Raw genomic sequence first — 19338 nt, 5'->3', positions numbered from 1 at the left:
AAACTTCTGTGGGGCTTCTCCAGTGCAAGATTAGTGGAAGCCTCGATAGGATGTTTAAATAGTTATTTTTAGTTATTCACACCATTGCTATGGGTTTTCCACCCCGTTCCCTCCACCAACCCCCCTCACCACTGTGCCCCCGCTCCCCCTCCTAACCCCACCACTCCTCAACGCTATTGAAATTCCAGACAAAATGTTCGGAAAGTTTCAGTCACCCATTATGGACATTAAACATTTATTGGGAATAACAATATACATTTGTAATGTGCTCTTCGGCAAGTAATTCAAAGCATTATATCCCAGAAGGAAAACCACGAGTAAAATCTGGGAAATAAGAATACTGGCCCAAACTGTTTTTTTCTTTTTGGAAGAACAAAGTAAATTTTAAAAATGGACACCAAGCAACAATGAGACATAAAATAGAGGAAATGGGGTGGGGCGCTTCAAAGCACTGTGGAAAGGTTTTCAGTCAAAACAGAAGGAAATAATAAGATTGAAGAATTTATACTGACTGAAAGAGATGCCACAATGGAAGAGGAGACTGAGTGATGAATAGGCTGGTATGGAGGAGACTATGATGTGCTTAGGAAAGCAAGGCTGGGGTTGAACTGGGAGATAGGGTAAGATGATAGGGTGAAAGTACAGATCCCCCTCCCTCCTCCACAGAGTCCTTGATCTCAGGGAAGCCTCACTGCTTACTGATTGGGCATTAATGTGGCAGACGTTCCTGAGTGTAGATGAAGTGAGGCTCTCGTCAGCTTTTCAGTGGTGGGTGAGACCATCATCATCTACATTAAATACTGAATGGGAGCAATTGATAATATAATAAAATTGGCATTTCATTCATAACTTGTTATAAGTACCTGCAAAATCCATGACTCTGGGTAGAATTTTCTGCTATTTGCACAAGGTGCTGGCTTATATTTTATTCATAACTGGAATGTGAGTATTGTTGTCTGGGCCATCATTTGTTGTCCATCCCTAATTGCCCTTGCTTGGTGATTTCAGAGGGCCTTTAAGAGCCTGAAGTCACATGTAGGCCACACCAGGTAGGGATGGCAAGATATCCTTCCTTAGAGGGCATTAGTTTTTACAGCAATCGACAATGTTTTTTAAAAAATAATTGACAGTGGTTTCCTGGTCATCATTACACTTTTAATTCCAAATTTTTAGTGAATTCAAATTTCAACATCTGCCATAGTGGGATTCAAACCCAGGTCCCTGGAACATTACCCTGGGTCTCTGGATTATTAGTCCAGTGACAATACCACTGCAACACTGCCTCCTCTGAATTTCAAAATCAAATATACTTATTTGTGGATAGGAAGAGAGGAGGGATCTATGGGGAGGACATATGTGAAACTGGTGCAAAAAATGTACCCACGATAAATTTGCCTAGAATGATGAGTGACTTGACAGTAGATACAAACAAAGATAAATCTTTTGTTATGTTATAAGATAAACTAATTACAATGTTCAGGAGCTCATTCTGGGTTCCGCTAATACAGACTAGCTGTACTGATGTAGCCTCTGGCAGTATATCCCACATTTCAGCATATTGAATTTTTAATAACAATGCTGTCATTCCTGTCATTAACTTGCAGCGGGTTATCAAAATATTTCACAATTGATTTATAACATCAAATACATAACATAAAAACTTGAGATAAATTCTGGGGAGAAATATATAAAGGATAGATTGATAGACATTAAAAAGTTAGATAATTATTATTCCCTACAACGGTAGCAATCAAACCCTTCAACCATTCAATGTCATGTACAGTGCAAAGGTATTATCAGTGATGATCTATGAATTGTGGCCATCCGCTCTACCCTGTGAACAACTCATGGGTCTATTTCAATCACATTTTTTATCATTTGAATTGCCAATTGTTCAAATGAATTGTACCCGAAATATATTCAAACTTTCACTGAGAAATATTAACATTAATTTAATCTAGCTCTTGTATTGTAATATAGGGTCATGGGAAAGGTTGGTGGAAAGGATGAGACTCAGTCTGGCATAGCTAACATCATTATTTGATCACAGCTTCTGTCATTTGTAAGGCCATTTTATTGTGCCTTTGCAGTCCAGAAAAATCTACGATGCTCTCAGAATTTTGTAGATATATTTCCAATAACACTGGCACAATAAAGAACAGTGATTAACTGATATCCCATAACTAATGATTGCACTGTGAAGTTACAATGATTCAGTTAACCAGTCGGTGCCTCAGTCAAAGCATTGCATTATTAAACACCATAGTTGGACTGCATTTCCACCAAACACAGAACATATTTTTGTCATCTCAAATATTCTTTGTGTGTTTGTTCTCATACCTCCACAATACAGCACATCCCTTCACCATCACATATTAACATGTAACCCAAGGCCATGTTTTCATCTGGCTATCAGCATGAATAAAAAGTAAAGCAAAACATTATTACTGCCAATGTTAGGGGGCAAAATCTTCTCGCTTTATTACTTTAGAGGAAATGTTAAATCACTTCAGGCCAACCAATTAACGCCTGCATCACAATTACAGTCAGAGAAATGCTATACAAGTGCATTGAAAGTTTGTCTTTTAACATCTGTAACAACAATTTCTAGATAAGCAATAACAGGAGAAAGCAATTATTGATTTTATTTGTTTTTAACGGCTATTCTGTATCTTGTTCCAATGCATTCCTGACTATTTGTATACAGATCACTAAGGAGTCCAAGTTGCTGTGACGACATGAACATTTACATATCTGGAGCTATGGATAGTGATGGTTGAATCTCCTGCAATCGCTCCCACTCCTGCCATTGGTATATGTTGGTAGGCTGATGATCAACCAGTTTGACCAGTTTGACCATATATGAACACACCTTCCTCGGTCAAGTTCTGGGGTGGGTCTTGAATACAGAGCTTTTGGCACAGAGCTCACTGCACCATGAGATCTCTTCTCTGACAATTGAGGTCTTTTTAAAAGCCAATCAAACAAACTGTACAGAATATCATGATGTGGACACGGGAGGGGACAGAGTGGGAGGGGGATTTAAATGAAAACTGAGTTCTAAATTCATAACACATCAGAAACATGCTTATATAAAGGATAACAAATGGGCGGCATGATGGCACAGTGGTTAGCATTGCTGCCTCAAAGCGCCAGGGACCCGAGTTCAATTCTGGCCTTGGTTGACTGTCTGTGTGGAGTTTGCACATTCTCCCCATGTCAGTATGGGTTTCTGGTTTCCACCCACAGTTCAAAGGTGTGTGGGTTAGGTATTTTGACCATGCTAAATTGCCCCTTAGTGTCAGGATTACTAGCAGGTAAAAAGTGGGATTATGAGGATAGGGCCTGGGTGGGATTGTTGTAGGTGTGGGCTTAATCGGCCAAAAGGCCTCCTTCTGCATTGTAGGGATTTCTTAATGATATGGAGAAAGCTGCTGTGAATATAAAGTTGTGAATATTAATTCTTGCAAATATGTTTTTTTATAATTGATGAACGGAAGAAATTCACCCACTAGGAGCTTTAAGGACACCAGCCAATCAGTCCTGGTGTTCCCCATAATGAGTCAGAGGATTCACAATTTTATAACAATACAGATGTTTATGCCATATATGGGTAACATCAGGATGGCTGATTTACAGTAACTGAATAAGTCAAATTCTATTTATATTAAGTGCTCGTCTGGGGATTTTGTTTTTGCTTTGGGAAGTAAATCTCATAATTCTATCATAAATAAATACAGAAAATGCTGGATATATTTAGTAGTTCTAGCTCTACTGTGGGGAGAGAACCTCAGTTAATGTTTCAAACCTATCCTTTCACCAGAACCGGAAAAGAATAGAAATGTAACTTGCTTGAAACACCCAAAATAGGGAAAGGTGGGAAACAAAATTCCACAATTTGTTCTTTTGTTTTGTGACAGCTGCAAATGCCTTAATGCATTTTCCCTTAGAACATAGAACAGTACAGCACAGGAACAGGCCCTTCGGCCCACAACATTGTGCTGACCATGACGCCAAATTAAACTAATCCCTTCTGTCTGCTCTTGGTCCATATCCCTCTATTCCTTGCATATTCATGTGCTTATCTAAAAACCCTTTAAAACACCCAAATGTATTTATGTATTTAATTTCTATCAAAATAGTAAGATAGATAATTAGAGGTAGAAATCTGCACCAGCAAATTGCACAGGGATTATCTCATGTATGCCATTTTGGAAGGTTTCTGCTGATCATCTGTCAAAATTGCATGCGAGAATAAAAACTAAAGCCAGGTAAATGTCAGCAGTTCTTTGTGCCTGTGCTATATTGTCATGGTGCAACTAAATATCATGGGCTAGATTATATGACCCCCACTCCACCCTACCAGACGTGTTTTCAGTGGGGGGGGGATGGAAAATATGTTGCGTGGGTAGCCCAATGCCGTCCCGCCAACTCCCGACCTGGCCTCCATAATATGGAGGATGGGTAAGGCGTCCACTGGCCAACTCGCACATAACCCAAATAAGACTTTTAAGGTGGCCAATTATTGCCCACTGACAGCTCTCTGTCGGTCTCCAGTGTCATAATGCACTGAGCAGTGGAAGGTGGGTGAGAGTGGGAAGGCTATTCTTTCACCCAAGTTGGTAAAAAGGTGGCAAGGAAGGTGGGAGTACATTGTTTGGGGGGTGGGGAGTGGGGGAGGCGGGGGGGCGGGGGGAGGACCCTGTGTGCACTGGGAGCATCTCCCCTGCTAAGATCATACTCCCCACTTTGTACCTCCCTGCCTGGCCTCTGAAATATACCTCCTCCATCCATCTCACCACCCTCCCGGGGGGGGCCCAATCACTGTTTGCAGTTCTAGCAGCAGCTATTACTGAGCCCTGAGCACTGCTGGGACCGAAAATGCTGTCGACCAAACAACTTGGTCAGCGGCTGACAAGAGCAGGATTTCCTCCCACAGAGGGAGCGGGCATCCAAACTTCTGCTTGTTAATTCCCCTGCAGCGTGTTATCACTGAGGGATGACTTTTTGTAAAGTCAGTCGGGTTCTGACCCACTTTTCTTCTGGTAGTAGGGGGGTAAGCAATAGCTCATGCAATAAAAGGGACAGGATAGCAATATGAATACAAAAGTGGCTGACTGACAGGAAACAGACAGTAGTGGTTCATGCATGTTTTTCAGGCAGGAGGAAGGTTTGTAGTGGAGTTTATTAGGGTCAGTGTTGGGGCCCTTGCTCTTCCTGATATATATTAACGATCCTAGACCTTGGTGCGTAAGGCAAGAGTTCAAAATTTGCAGACAATATAAATTTGCGTCATGAACTGTGAGGAGGATAGCGATGAACTTCAAAAAGACAAACTGGTGGAATGGGTGGACAAGTGGCAGGTGAAGTTCAAAGCGGAGGAATGTGAAGTCACTAATTTTGGCAGGAAGAACATGGAGAGACAATATAAGATAAAGGATACAACCCTGCAGGGGTGCAGAAGCAGAGGGGCTTGGGTGTACATGTGCACAAGTCATTGACGGTACCAGGACAGCTTGAGAGCAATTAATGAAGCATACAGTATCCGAGACTTTATTATTAGGGGCATATGCAGAGCAAGGACATATGTTGAACTTGTATGTGACACTAGATTGGCTCAGCTGGTGTATTACATCCAGTTCTAGATGGCACATTTTAGGAAAGATGTGAAGGCATTGGAGAGAGTTCAGAAAAGATTCACCAGAATAGTTCCAGGGATGAGGAACTTGAATTACAAAGATAGATTGGAGAAGTCAACTATTTTCTTGGAGAAGAGGAGAGATTTGATCGAGGTGTTAAAGATTATGAGGAATCTGGACAGAGTAGATAAGGAGAAACTGTATGCACTCGTGAAAGAATCGAGAACCGGAGAGCACAGATTGAAAGTAATTGGCAAAAGAAGCAAAGGCAACATGAAGAAAATTTCTTCACGCAGTGAGTGGTGAAGGTCTGGAATGCACAGCGTGAGAATGTGGCAGAGGCAGGTTCAACCGAGGCATACAGATTGGAATTCAATTATCTGACAAGGAAGAATTTGCAGGCTACAGGAAGAAGGTGAATTGCTCATTTAGAGAACTGGTGCAGACATGATGGACTTAGTGGCCTCTTTCTGCACTGTAACAATTCTACAATTGTGTGATTCAATACACCCCCCTGAAAATTTGAACCCACATTGCCCCTGTGCGCTTTCCACAAAAAGCTGTAATCCTATCACTGGAAACAATGATCGCACATTGATCGCTGTAGGTTTTTTGCATTCAACAAACTTCAGAAAATGCCTCAATCTGAGAGCAACAATAAATGTAAAACATCAGGAAAGGATGAATAGGCTGTGACTTGCTTTGCTTGAAAAAAAAAGACTGAGGACTGAACTAACGTATGCCTTTATAATTCTGAAAGATTTGTTAGTGTGGATACAGAGAAAATTGTCAGAATTTTGCCGCCTCGCCCGCTTGAGGCTCGTAAGATCCCGTCCGAGTCCAAAGGAGAATGCTGTTCTGCGAACCTCGCCCACCCAATGTGGGGCGGTGTACTGGTAAAATTCCAGCAAATGTTTCCAATCTTGGGACAGAGCATAGCAGGAGGCTGTCAACGTAATCGTGTCACCAAGAAATCCAATAGGGAATTCAGATTTCAGAAGAAACCTCTTTAGTTGGAGAGTGATGAGAATGTGGGACTTTCTACCGCAGGGAGAGGTCAAAGTGAAGATCATTGATGCCTTTCAGGGGAGGTTAGACAAGCTTCCACAAGTGAACAGGGAATAGAGGGCGGAAAAATTAATTGTAATCCTAGGCTTTAGGAAGAGGCTGGGGCTTCAAGTAAAAACTTTAATAAATGTTGGAAAATATCCAGGGCTGAGAAAAAGATACCTTCTGCCCGCCACCAGCCCCCCGCCCCCCCCCCCCAGCAGAAATGATGCATGGGAAGAATTAACCTGACCACATGTCTATGTTACTGAAACCAATTTTAACTTGCTGCACCTGCCATCCTGGTGGCAGTGGTCTCAAAATGGAGTCAGTAACATTGCTGCTCTTGGACAATATGGTAGTGTCAGTTTGAATTTGGCCTACTCTCAGAGTGTCCAAAGTGTCTCTCTGTTTCAGGTTGTCAGTCTTTTTAAGTACACAGCTCAGGCTTCATCAGTGAACCCAGTGGCTATTTTGGTGTTCACAGCCCCAAGCAATTCCACAGACCATAAAGCAAGACTGTGCCTCCACACCCTACAAACATAATCTGAGCCATTGCCACCTTGAGTTCCCAGTTACACACCACACTAAATGTAAGTTTCTCTTTTGAATGTAAATTTTGTTATTCTGGATCGAAAAACACTGACGGCATGACATTTTTAATCAAATCCAAAATTTTAACTGCCATGACTTAGTTCTTTAGTTTACTACACACAATTCCCTAAAAAAGCTCTCTTTGTATAATGCACTATGATGTAACTCGGTTTGAATAATCACCTAAAAAGTAAATCCTTTTATCAATCTTCATCTTTTAAGGACATGCTCCATTAAAATGACTTCAGTGCAACATTTTTATGATTAGTGCTGTATTTGTTGCATCATGTCTATGAATTCATGGGAGCTCAAAAAAATGTATCAATGTCACCAAACAATGCAAAGCACTATAAAATTCACCAATGACATCAGATTTTGAACAACAAATACAACCTATGAGAAACAAAAAGGCCTCTCTATGAATTATAAAGATCACTTAAGTGATGGCTTGTTTGGTTTGGCACAGTGAGTGTAACACAAGAGTCTGGCATAAGGCCTCCAGGTCTGTAATCACCGACACACTCACAAGCTGAACAGCCTGAAGATGCATAGTGCTCTTGAACATCAGAGAGATGTATGCCAGGAGTGCTGCAGAGCCTTAGCCTTAGCTCAGAACCTTTGCACTACTGTAGAGAGCACTGAAGACTGTTATGTTTCATGTGATTGTACCGTTGGAAGTGGTAAAGAGACATTGGGGCGGGATTTTCCGGCCACGTTCGCCCCAGGACCAGAAAATCCTGCCTGGGGTCAACAGACCTTTACATGATCCATGTCCTGCCCACTACATTTCCCACAGCAGGCGGGACGGGAAAATTCCACCCATGGTCTTATCTCTCTGCCTTGAGCTTCCCCCATTTATGCTGCATTATGATAATCTCCCTCAGCCACAACTGGCTTCCCACTGCATTGCCTCCTCCAGGCTCCCTTGTAGTTCCCATGCTGTCTGTTAAAAGTCAAAAACTAGTCCTTTCCAGCTGATAAATAGCTTGTTTACCTGATTAATTATTCATCTGGCAAACTCGGTTGGGTTGTCAGGTTCCATTTGCTGACTTCATTTTCCAAAACACTGTTGGGAATTCATCATTCCACTTTGTGGCACAAAACTTACCCAGCATCGTTCGCATCCCATCACAAATCCGGGCTGTTGAGTTGGAGTGCGGTAAACATAGACAGGAGGAGAAGAACTATCTGAATAGTTGGCTCTAGCCTTTAGTGATACCTCGTAGAGAAGTGCAGGTTCAGAACAGTAAAGGTGCCCAGTGGGCATTGCCCAGGTGTCAGGCTGACAGTGCCAAGGTGCCAAGGTGACACTGCCAAGCTGGCACTGCCCAAGGGGCACCCCCCTTGCCCTCAGCCTCCCCAGGGGGTCTCAATGGCCTCTGGTTCCACCGCAAGGCCAACACTACTGTCCCCCATTCATGGGGAGCAGGTGTTCTCCTTGCTGGAGAGGAACCTCTCCCGGCGAGGTCATAAAGGCAAGCGAGCCCGGACGATTCAGCGCCGGGCTGGCTAAACAGAAGAAAATGAAGATTTAAATGAATTTAAATAATTTATTCAGCCTCTCGCCCATTCTCCCCGTAAAATCATGAGAGCCGAGAAATCGTGATTTTACCAGCTCACTCCGCCCATTGATGAAGTTTAATGTGGTAGTTTTAGGGAATTCAATAACCAGGTAGACAGGTCATGTCCCTTGTCAGCAGGAGAGAGAGTCACACACGGCACGTTATCTGAAGGACATCTCGAACCAACTTGAAAGGATATTGGAGGCAGAAGGAAAGAATCCAGTCGTTGTGACCTATGCTCGGACTAGCAACATAGAGAAGCATCAGCAAAAGATTTTTCGTTCCAGGAAACAGGAACTAAATGAAAGAATTTGGACCTCAAGGGTTATAAACTCTAGATTAGAACCTGAGCCACATGGAATTTGGCAGATAAGTGCAATAAACGGATTAAGGAGGTTGAAGGGTGGTGTGGTGCGGTTCCGTTTCATAGGTGATTGGCAGCAGTACTGGGGAAGGAAGGAACTGGACCACTAGGATAGGCTGCACCTGAACCAGGCTGAGGCCAGTGTCTTAGCAGAAAAGATAAACCGGGAAACCAGAAGAGCTTTAAACTAACAAATGACAGAAGGCAAGATGTTATGTTTCGAACAGTGCAGACAAATGGAAAACAAAAAGATGTAAAGTAATTAAACCGGGAGAGAGAAATGAAAACCATATGAGTAAAGCATTAAGGCATAAGGGCAAGTTAAAGTGTGTGGATTGAAATGCGCTCTTTATACAAATGCATGGAGTATAAGGAACACATTGAATGAATTACAGGCACAAATTCAACTTGGAGGGCATGACATGGTAGTTATTACTGGGACATGGCTGTCAGATGGTCAGGAATAGGAAGTAAATCTATCAAGTTATAAGTTCTATAGGTGAGATAGGAAAATGGTAGAAGGGAAGAAGTAGTCTAATGATTAAGGATGAAATCACTAGAATCTTAAAAAAGGATATAATGAGAGGTCATTTGGCAGTGGAACCTGAGTACAATTAAGAAATAGAGAAGGATTTAAGACTATAGTGGGAATTGTGTCCCTGGTAGCGGCGTTCAAGTGGTAGATTGTACAGATGCTGAGAACTCACAAGCATGTAACAAAGACAGGATGTTTTAATGGAGAATTTTCTCGTTCATATAGATTGGGATAAGCAAACTAGCAGTTGTCAGAAAGATATTGAATTCCATGAGAATGGTCAAGATAATTTTCTGCAATAATACATTTGAGAACCATCAAGAAGGTGTATCATATTATATTTAGTAATGAGCCAGGTTTAGTTACTGGCCTAACATTTATTAGTGAGCATTTATCTAATAGAGCTCATAATATGACTGACTTCAATGTAGTGTAAAGGAGAAATGCATAATTAAGGCTGATTTAAATGCAATGAGACAGAATCTGTTCATAGTAAAATTTGTAAATTTGTTTATGACTAAAGTGAAAGAAGATCAGTGGGAGATGTTCAAGAATGTATTTAATATGATATGGAACCAATTTATATCCCTAAGGAGCAAGAGTTCTACTTGCCAAAATAAAAGCTATCGATGACTGAAGAGATGAAACAACGTAAAACAGCATGGTGGCACAGTGGTTAGCTCTGCTGCCTCACAGTTCCAGGGACCCGGGTTCAATTCCAGCCTTGGGTGACTGTCTGTGTGGAGTTTGCACATTCTCCCCGTGCCTGCATGAATTTCTTTCGGATGCTCAGGTTTCCTCCCACTCTCCAAAGACTTGCAAGTTAGATACATTAGCCATGCTAAATTGCCCCTAAATGTCCCAATATGTGTAGGTGAGGGGGATTAGTGGGGTAAATAAGCAGGGTTACAGGACGAAGGTAGGGGGGCCTGGTTAAGATGCTCTGAGGGAAAGTTGCCACAGATTCTATAGGCCAAATGGCTTCCTTCAGCACTCTAAAAATTCTATGATTCTAAAATTAAAAGAAAGCTTTATTAAAAGAAAAGCAGAGTGAAAATAATGCAAATGCCCTGCCTCAAATCTAGTGAAGTCCCCTGAAGATCTGTTCCTTTAAATTGGAAAATTGTACATATCACTCGGCTGTTTAAGAAAGGTGAAAGAGGGGAACCAGAGAATTATAGCCCAGTTAGCCTAATATTTGCTGTCAGGAATTATTAACAGCTAACTTAAGGATCAAGTGATTGAACACTATAATCACCTGATCAAAGGGAGCCAGCATGAGTTTTTAAAACAGGTGGATTATGCTTGACAAACCTGATTGAATTTTTTTAGAGGTGATTAAAGTTGGACTGGGGAGCATTAGTGACAACTGTGGCTGAAAATCAAGTGAAATTTTGTGATAAACAAACTGCAAAGATCACTGGCAGTTTCAAAATTACTCAACACCAGTACAGATGTACAATGTAAAAAAAAAACACATGCAAGATATGGTCAGGCTAAGTAGGGATTTGGTAAATAATATTTTGCAGTGGAGCTGGAGGAAGTTTAACTGTAATATTATGCTCATTTTTATAAGTCTGCGGAAAGTTGATGAGGTCGTAGTTTGACAATAACTGTAACAGAAGTTATATATCAGTATTCAAAACAGGACTGATACCCTAATCCCTATGCAAGGAAGAATGCAAATTTGCCATTGGTAATAAGAACCCAGAAGGAATCTCATCATCCCATCCCTTGAATTGCATGCTCCAAACTCCCTCAAAGCATAAAATTCTGACCTTAGTGTCAAACAACAGAAAATATGACCATACGATATAATTGATCTTAATGCACCTTATGATCTGAAGCTACCATACTTCTGCCACACCTAACTGATGGTCCAGTATTTAAAGTTTTCTCTTAGATTTGACCCATAAGCAATGACCCTGAGTAACCTGTGTTGCCTTGAATTAACAACTCAGATTGTCAAGGACTTTGTCATAGAGGTACTCAAGTTTGTCTTAGATGATTACAGTCTTACTCACCTTCACAAAATGTTGAGGCTATACAATTGAGGAAGAATTTTTAAGGACTAATGTTATGCTTTCATCAAAAGTAGCTCAACTCATATATACAGCCTCCTCCCTCCAATTCATCCCCTGATCTCAGTCTCCTGATGAGTGGGTTAGGTTAAAATTACATTAATTCTAAGCATAAAAATGTTGCACCTCAAGTAAAGATCAGTTTATGTAGGTAATATTGTGTGCACTGGTACTCCTGGTTCTGCAAAAGAAAATAATCCTGTACTTCCAATTTATTAATTCTCTTCATAAATTTAAAAACATGATAAAATAAGCCAACATGGAGTTGGATTATTGTCTCCCTATGGACGTGCAAATCAGGTTGAAAAACACTTATTTTGCTGGAGAAACAATTTTCCTTTGCCTTCTTGACCCCACATCATTTTCACCCAATCTTTTGGTCAGTCTGGAAGGCCTTGGATTCAAAATGCACATGCACCTTTTCCAAGGTCAGGGTTCCCATTGTGAGGACCAGAGAAAATTGTATTTCCTCCTGCACACTATTTCCATGTGTTGAAAGCCCTAAAAAAATGCACCCCCTTGGAGATTTGTGACCACTGGGGAAAGCCTGCTGAGGAGTCTGGAACATTTTGAAAGGTTAAATGTAAAGTGTTTTGACACCTTCAAATGTCACTATTAGATACTGTATTGTAATGTAGATGTGTTTTAATGCAGTGATTCATCATAAGGATCTGCCCTGCATGGTAAGTTGACTCTTACTTTCACACACATTATAGTACTTTTTTCCCATTGAATAAAGTGCCATAATGCATTAAAATAGAAAATAAAATGCCTCTGCTGTCATGTTTTGTGCTTTGCTTTATAGTAATTGACAACACTGGCTGGTAGCATCTGCACCTCTCCTTTGATTGACAGGTATTTAGCTTTGGAATTGAAATAAGGCACTATTCTTTTCTTTCAGTTTCAGACAAAATTGCTGTAAATCTTTGTTTTTTTAATTTAAATTCATTCATTGGGTGTGGGCATCAATGGCTAGATCAGCATCTATTGCCCAAACCTAAAATGTTGGTGAGCAGCTTTCTTCAACAGCTGCCGCCCACATGGTGCAGTTACACCCACAGTGCTTGTAGAGAGAGAGTTCCAGGATTTTCACCCAGTGACAGTGAAGGCATTGTGATATATTTCCCAGTCAGGATGGTGAGTGGCCTGGAGGGAACTTCTAAGTGATGGTCATAGAAATCATAGAAATCATAGAAACCCTACAGTGCAGAAGGAGGCCATTCGGCCCATCGAGTCTGCACCGACCACAATCCCACCCAGGCCCTACCCCCACATATTTACCCGCTAATCCCTCTAACCTACGCATCCCAGGACTCTAAGGGGCAATTTTTTTTTTTTAACCTGGCCAATCAACCTAACCCGCACATCTTTGGACTGTGGGAGGAAACCGGAGCACCCGGAGGAAACCCACGCAGACACGAGGAGAATATGCAAACTCCACACAGACAGTGACCCGAGCCGGGAATCGAACCCAGGTCCCTGGAGCTGTGAAGCAGCAGTGCTAACCACTGTGCTACCGTGCCGCCCCTTTTTTTTTGGGAGAGAGACACATGGTATTCCCGTGTGTCTGCTGCTCTTCTGCTTCTAGGTGGTAATGGTTGCGGGTTTAGTATATGCTGTCTAAGGAACCTTGGTGACTTATTGCAATGGATCTTGTATATGGTACACAACACTGCCACTGTGTGTTGGTGATGAGAGAGTGAATATTTATGGATGGGGTGCCAATCTAGTGGGCTGCTTTGTCCTGCATGGTGTTGAGCTTCTTGAGTGTTGTTGGAGCTGCACTCCTCCAGGCAAGTGGAAAGTATCCCATCTCACTGCTGCCTTGTGCCTTGTAGATGGTGGACAGACTTTGTAGATGGTGACAGCTGAAGTAATTATGAATGCTTGGCTGCTATGAAACAAGTGGTCTATTGATCCAAGAAAAATTTAAACTTTTAAGAGGCGGTAATAACAATAATATCATTGATGTGATTTATTGTTTGTTTACCAACCCAATAGGTACTTACAGGAATACAATTTTTTTCCACTGGAATAGTTTTCCATCACAATGATAAAGGGCCCGATTTTACCAAACCTTCGTGCCAAAGTTGGGCGTCAGGCCTTTAACGCGGTGCGCACCCGATTCCTAGCAGAGCGCGGCTTTACCAACACCCGATTCGGGCGCGGGCCCGGCCCGCACCCGGATCGGGCGGCCCGCTGATTTAAATGCATTTGCATGCATTTAAATCGACTTAATGAAGCTCGCGCCCAACACTACCACCAAATCCCACTTTACCACCGTGCGGCCCAATCCGCGTCCGCGTTTTTAACGACCTGGTAAATAAAAGTCGGAAGCCAGCGCTTCCTCAGTGAGGGTTGGCGAGAATGTAGGCGCGTTGCGTTCGGAGGCTCCCCGGTACTTACGTGTGTCTTGAGTCGCGGCCATTCCGCTGTCCCGGGTCTGTGGCGTCTCTGTGAGTGAGTGGGGGGGGGGGGGGGGGGGGGGGGGGGGGGGAGAGGGGGGGAGGGGGGGGGGGGCTGTTGCTGTGCACGAACTCCGATGTCCGTGTAGCAGCACGGACCTCGGGTCCTGCAGTGCAGTTGGATCCTAGCACTGCAGCTCACTTCAGGCTGAAGATGTGTACACAGTGCAGATAGCACTGCTGCAGCCTTCCAATGTTACCAGGGACTGTGACTGTGTGCTGCATGTGGCTGGGGGGACTGGGGGGTCTGTAACTGGATGGTTGATGCTCAAATGGTCAGAGTCCTGTGGTGAACTTGGCAGAATTGTCCCCGCGGTGGAACTTGGTTGGAAATAAGATTCAAGGAGATTACTAAATCTGGGAAACCAACCATAGTGAAAAGAAGTTTGTATTGGCAACTCTTCTCTCACATTCCATGGCAGATGTGCCCCTACTTATGAATGTGACTTGCATGGGCAACGTTGGGTGCAGCTAATCTGCCTCTGGAGCAGCCTTGGATCCTTTGTCATCTTGTTTTCATCTGAACATTGCACAGAATTAGAGGAATTCCCTTTGGAAGATAATGTCAAAATTATAATCGCAGGAACTAAAAACCTGACAGTCAAAAATCTGGGATAATATTTCAAAATGTATATCCCCCCATCCATGTTCTGGAATATTATCCCAGATTTTTGACTGTCAGGTTTTTAGTTCCTGCGATTATAATTTTGACACTATCTTCCAAAGGGGATTCCTCTAATTCTGTGCAATGTTCAGATGAAAGCAAGATTTAGTAATCTCCTTGAACCTTATTTCCAACCAAGTTCCACCACGGGGACAATTCTTCCAAGTTCACCACAGGACTCTGAACATTTGAGCATCAACAATCCAGTTACAGATCACAAATGTATTATACAAGTCACTACTTGCTCACTAGGACACTGTAGTTTAATGACCTTTCTCATAGATAATTAGGCAGCACAAAGAGGATGCTACATTATTTGCAGTTTGCAAGATTCTCCCAAGTCCATCCGTCCGCCCCTCTCTGCTGTTTTGTATTTCGCACCAGGGCGCACTGCTTCGGATTTTTTTCGAACTGCGCATGCGCAGTTCACAACTCAGATCAGTCCGCCAGCGCTAAGCCCCGCCCACAGCGCGCATCGGCCAGAGCCGGCAAAAAGCGTATGGGCGCGCTGCAAAGAGGATTCCGGGCTCGGATCCGTATTATGCCCGGATCCCGCCCTGAGGCTCCGATTGGTAAAATTGGGCCCAAAGTGTTTCATTATTTTTAATTAAACCCTGAATTCAGGGTCTTATTGGTTTGTTAAAAAAATATTTTTTCCAACGATTTTAAAATGCTTCCTATTGCAATTAAATTGTTCCTGAGGACTGCACATAGTGCATACTGGATAAGCACATGAAGGGTAGATGGGGGGTATGGAATTAGCATGGCATATCTGATGGGCATTGGTGGCATGGGTGGATGGGGGTAAGAAAGCTTGGAGAGACATGGGTGACCTGAGGGACATAGGTGATATGGGGTGGCATGGGGGCAAGGGAGCAAGAGGTGAGCTTTTGAGGCCTTAAAATTATATAGGGAGGTGGGCTGCTGTGTTGGAGAACTGAGTTGAGCCTTCTAGCTAGACCACCATGCACCCATACTCCTCATAAACACCACTGTGGCCCACAAAATGCTATGCCAGCCCGGCCCCTGTATGAAAAGACAAAATTCCCAGGCAAAGTCAGACATGAGTCAGGTGTGCAGTTCAAAAGATACAGAAGTGTGCAGGTCAGGTTTCCTGAGCTCACAGGACCCCATGCCACTATGCCCCAACAGATATGCCATGCCAATTCTATATCCCCCACCTCTCCTTCATGTACAGGAAAACATAGATGGCTCTAATATTTTTTCCAATGAACATAGTTTGGTTACCTAAAAGAAATTGCACTTCAATCCACTTATCTTTCTATCAACTTAAATTCCTTTTATGTAAACTATTCTTGGTGGTGACTGGCTTGGATGCGTTACTGAGGCTGACAGTAAAAACCGACGTCAGTCGCAATGTATTTATTTATCTAAAGCCGCTTCAGATTCTACATAATGTCAAGCTCAATAATTCCGCTATCCCACAACATCCAAAAATGCCATCAATGGAAAGAAATCTCATTTTTAGCAAGTTAGCAGATTTATTTATCAATTTCTGAAACACGCATATCTTATTACTGAGGACAGATCTTAGAAATCATAGAAACCCTACAGTACAGAAAGAGGCCATTCGGCCCATCGAGTCTGCACCGACCACAATCCCACCCTGGCCCTACTCCCATATCCCTACATATTTACCTACTAATCCCTCTAACCTATGCATCTCAGGACACTAAGGGCAATTTTTAGCATGGCCAATCGACCTAATCCGCACATCTTTGGACTGTGGGAGGAAACCGGAGCACCCGGAGGAAACCCACGCAGACACGAGGAGAATGTGCAAACTCCACACAGACAGTGACCCAAGCCAGGAATCGAACCCAGGTCCCTGGAGCTGTGAAGCAGCAGTGCTAACCACTGTGCTACCGTGCTTTTCATCATTTCATCTGGTTATGCAGATGCTCGCACAGTGACGTTAATTTCTGCTTCTTCTTATAACCTCAGAACGCGATTGATGTTGCCAAATTGTTGGTCGTCCCCCACTTTTTGAATCACCCCTCCGTGTTGTTTACCATCTGATTGACATCATGTTTAAAAATAAGTAACCGGTGGCGCAAATAGAAATCAAAAGAAGAAACAGAGAAAGTTGATTGATTTCTGGAAATGCAATGTGTGTGTGGTTTGGTAATGGAAGCCCTGCTTTTCTATGGTTTTCTGTTGACAATGTTGGCTATAAGAGTGAGAGAAACATCTTCAGAAAGATGTACTCTTTTGTGTTAATAAGAGAACTGTGTGCCAGTTCCTTCAACAACAAAATTACAAACAGTCTTGTTTCTGGTAAGAAAATGTCAAAGACCAATTAATATATGGCATACACAGTACACCAGCATTGCCAGAATTGTGTATGCACTTAAATTTGATACAAATCCAAAGTATATGAATTGTTATTAATGTAATTGAAATTTGGCTTTCTTAACAATTAAATTGAAAAAAAATAATGATATAATCTTTGACATTTGCTATGAACGATTAAATAATTAATTTTGATTATAATTATTACAAAAGTAGAATAACTTTGTTTTCCTATTGAGATAATAGAAAATCACATAACAGCCTTTATAAAGTAAAAGGAAACAGCCTCTACCGTATTTACAACAGTATAATAGCCGTACTGTTTTTTAAAAAATGATCATATCGATTTGGTATATCATAAGCTAAACCTTAAAAGGCAACTGCTGCGAAATAAAATGACGAAGAGGGCATCATTTCAAAAGGATGTGTAATGTGCTATTTTAATTTTTAACGCTATATTGTCAGAAAAACGGCGCTTTTTGCATGTTGCCACTGAGGAATTATGTAAAATTAACGAAGCATAATTGTGGCTGCTGTAAATTAATCTTTCTTCTGACAGATTGTGCCGATACCACAACGTTTTCACCATTAATTTTATATCAGGGACCATTTATCTAATACTCATACAATAATCTAAATCGGACATGTGCTGTTCCGATTGCAATGTCCTCATTATCAACTGGTGAGTCACTGCTGTACTCCTCGAGTAAATTTGATCGTGTATATATGAGGGCAAGGAGAAAAATGGTTCCTTAATATTCTGTAAAGAGTCACACTCCGAAAGCCATGTTACTCGAACCTGCCACCGGCACATGACACAACGTGGAAATAGTAAGTGTTCCTCTGAAATATTATCACTGCTGTGATTCTGCAGCAATACTTCTCATGGCCAGCGCCCACACACAACCAGGAATGAAGATTGCTTCAGTCTCATCACCACTCCAAGCATTGAAAAGTTGTAATTTGATCGTTCCCCGCACCAAGTTGCTCAACACATCCCACAGCAGAGCCGAGAATGAATTCACTTCAATCAATCCCCTGCAAACTGCAGTCAATTAACATTTTAAAAGCACACAGACACCCTCATCCCTGAGCTGGAGATGCGCCATCGGGTTGAACACGATTCACCACAAATCCGGACTGAACCCTTCTCACCTGGGAGCCTTCCGCACAAAGTACGAATGTGCAAATTCTAAATGATCATCCAGCCAAGCCTCGGTCCGTTCATCATCACTGGGCTTGTAGATCGCCATCGTCCCGGCTCGCCGGCACCTTCCCTGCTTCAGATCCGATATCTCCCGCCTGCCTCTCCCCGGGACTGGCTCACTCTCTCTCTCCGGGCTGTCACTCTCTCTCTCTCTCTGCGGGCTGTCACTCTCTCTCTCTCTGCGGGCTGTCACTCTCTCACTCTCTCTCTCCGGGCTGTCACTCTCTCTCTCTCTCTGCGGGCTGTCACTCTCTCTCTCTCTGCGGGCTGTCACTCTCTCTCTCTCTCTCTCCGGGCTGTCACTCTCTCTCTCTCAGGGCTGTCATTCTCTCTCTCTCTCTCTCCGGGCTGTCACTCTCAGTCCGGGCTGTAACTCTCTCTCTCTCCGGGCAGTCACTCACTCTCCCTCTCTCTGGGCTGTCATTCTTTCTCTCTCTCTCTCCGGGATGTCACTCTCTCTCTCCGGGCTGTCACTCTCTCTCTCTCTCTCCGGGCCGTCACACTCTCTCTCTCCCCGGGCTGTCACTCTCTCTCTCTCTCCGGGCCGTCACTCTCTCACTCTCTCTCTGGGCTGTCACTCTCTCACACTCTCTCCGGGCTGTCACTCTCTCTCTCTCTCTCTCCGGGCTGTCACAATCTCTCTCTCTCTCCGGGCTGTCATTCTCTCTCTCTCTCTCTCCGGGCTGTCACCCTCTCTCTCTCTCCGGACTGACACACTCTCTCTCTCTCTCTATCTCTCTCCGGGTTGTCACTCTCTCTCTCTCCGGGCTGTCACTCCCTCTCTCTCTGTCTCCGGGCAGTCACTCTCTCTCTCTCTATCTCTCTCCGGGCTGTCACTCTCTCTCTCTCTCTCCGGGCTGTCACTCT

At 43.0% G+C, this 19338-nt stretch overlaps 1 protein-coding gene across 2 annotated transcripts in view; it reads right to left on the bottom strand.

Moving 5' to 3' along the window:
- pde5ab (phosphodiesterase 5A, cGMP-specific, b) overlaps nt 1–19103 on the bottom strand; it is a 115175-nt gene extending 96072 nt beyond the window's left edge. The window contains exon 1 of one of the 2 annotated variants that reach the window (XM_078213824.1): nt 18420–19103. In XM_078213824.1, the coding sequence (XP_078069950.1) occupies nt 18420–18517 (98 nt within the window). In that variant the 5' untranslated portion in view covers nt 18518–19103. The remainder of the gene's footprint in view (nt 1–18419) is intronic. The other variant, XM_078213825.1, reaches the window with a different exon arrangement.
- Nucleotides 19104–19338: the final 235 nt, after the last annotated feature.

This window comes from Mustelus asterias, chromosome 1 (genome assembly GCF_964213995.1).
Source record: "Mustelus asterias chromosome 1, sMusAst1.hap1.1, whole genome shotgun sequence".
Taxonomy (NCBI): Eukaryota; Metazoa; Chordata; class Chondrichthyes; order Carcharhiniformes; family Triakidae; genus Mustelus; species Mustelus asterias.
Note: the sequence above shows the minus strand (reverse complement) of the source record. Positions and strands in the feature narration are given on the sequence as shown.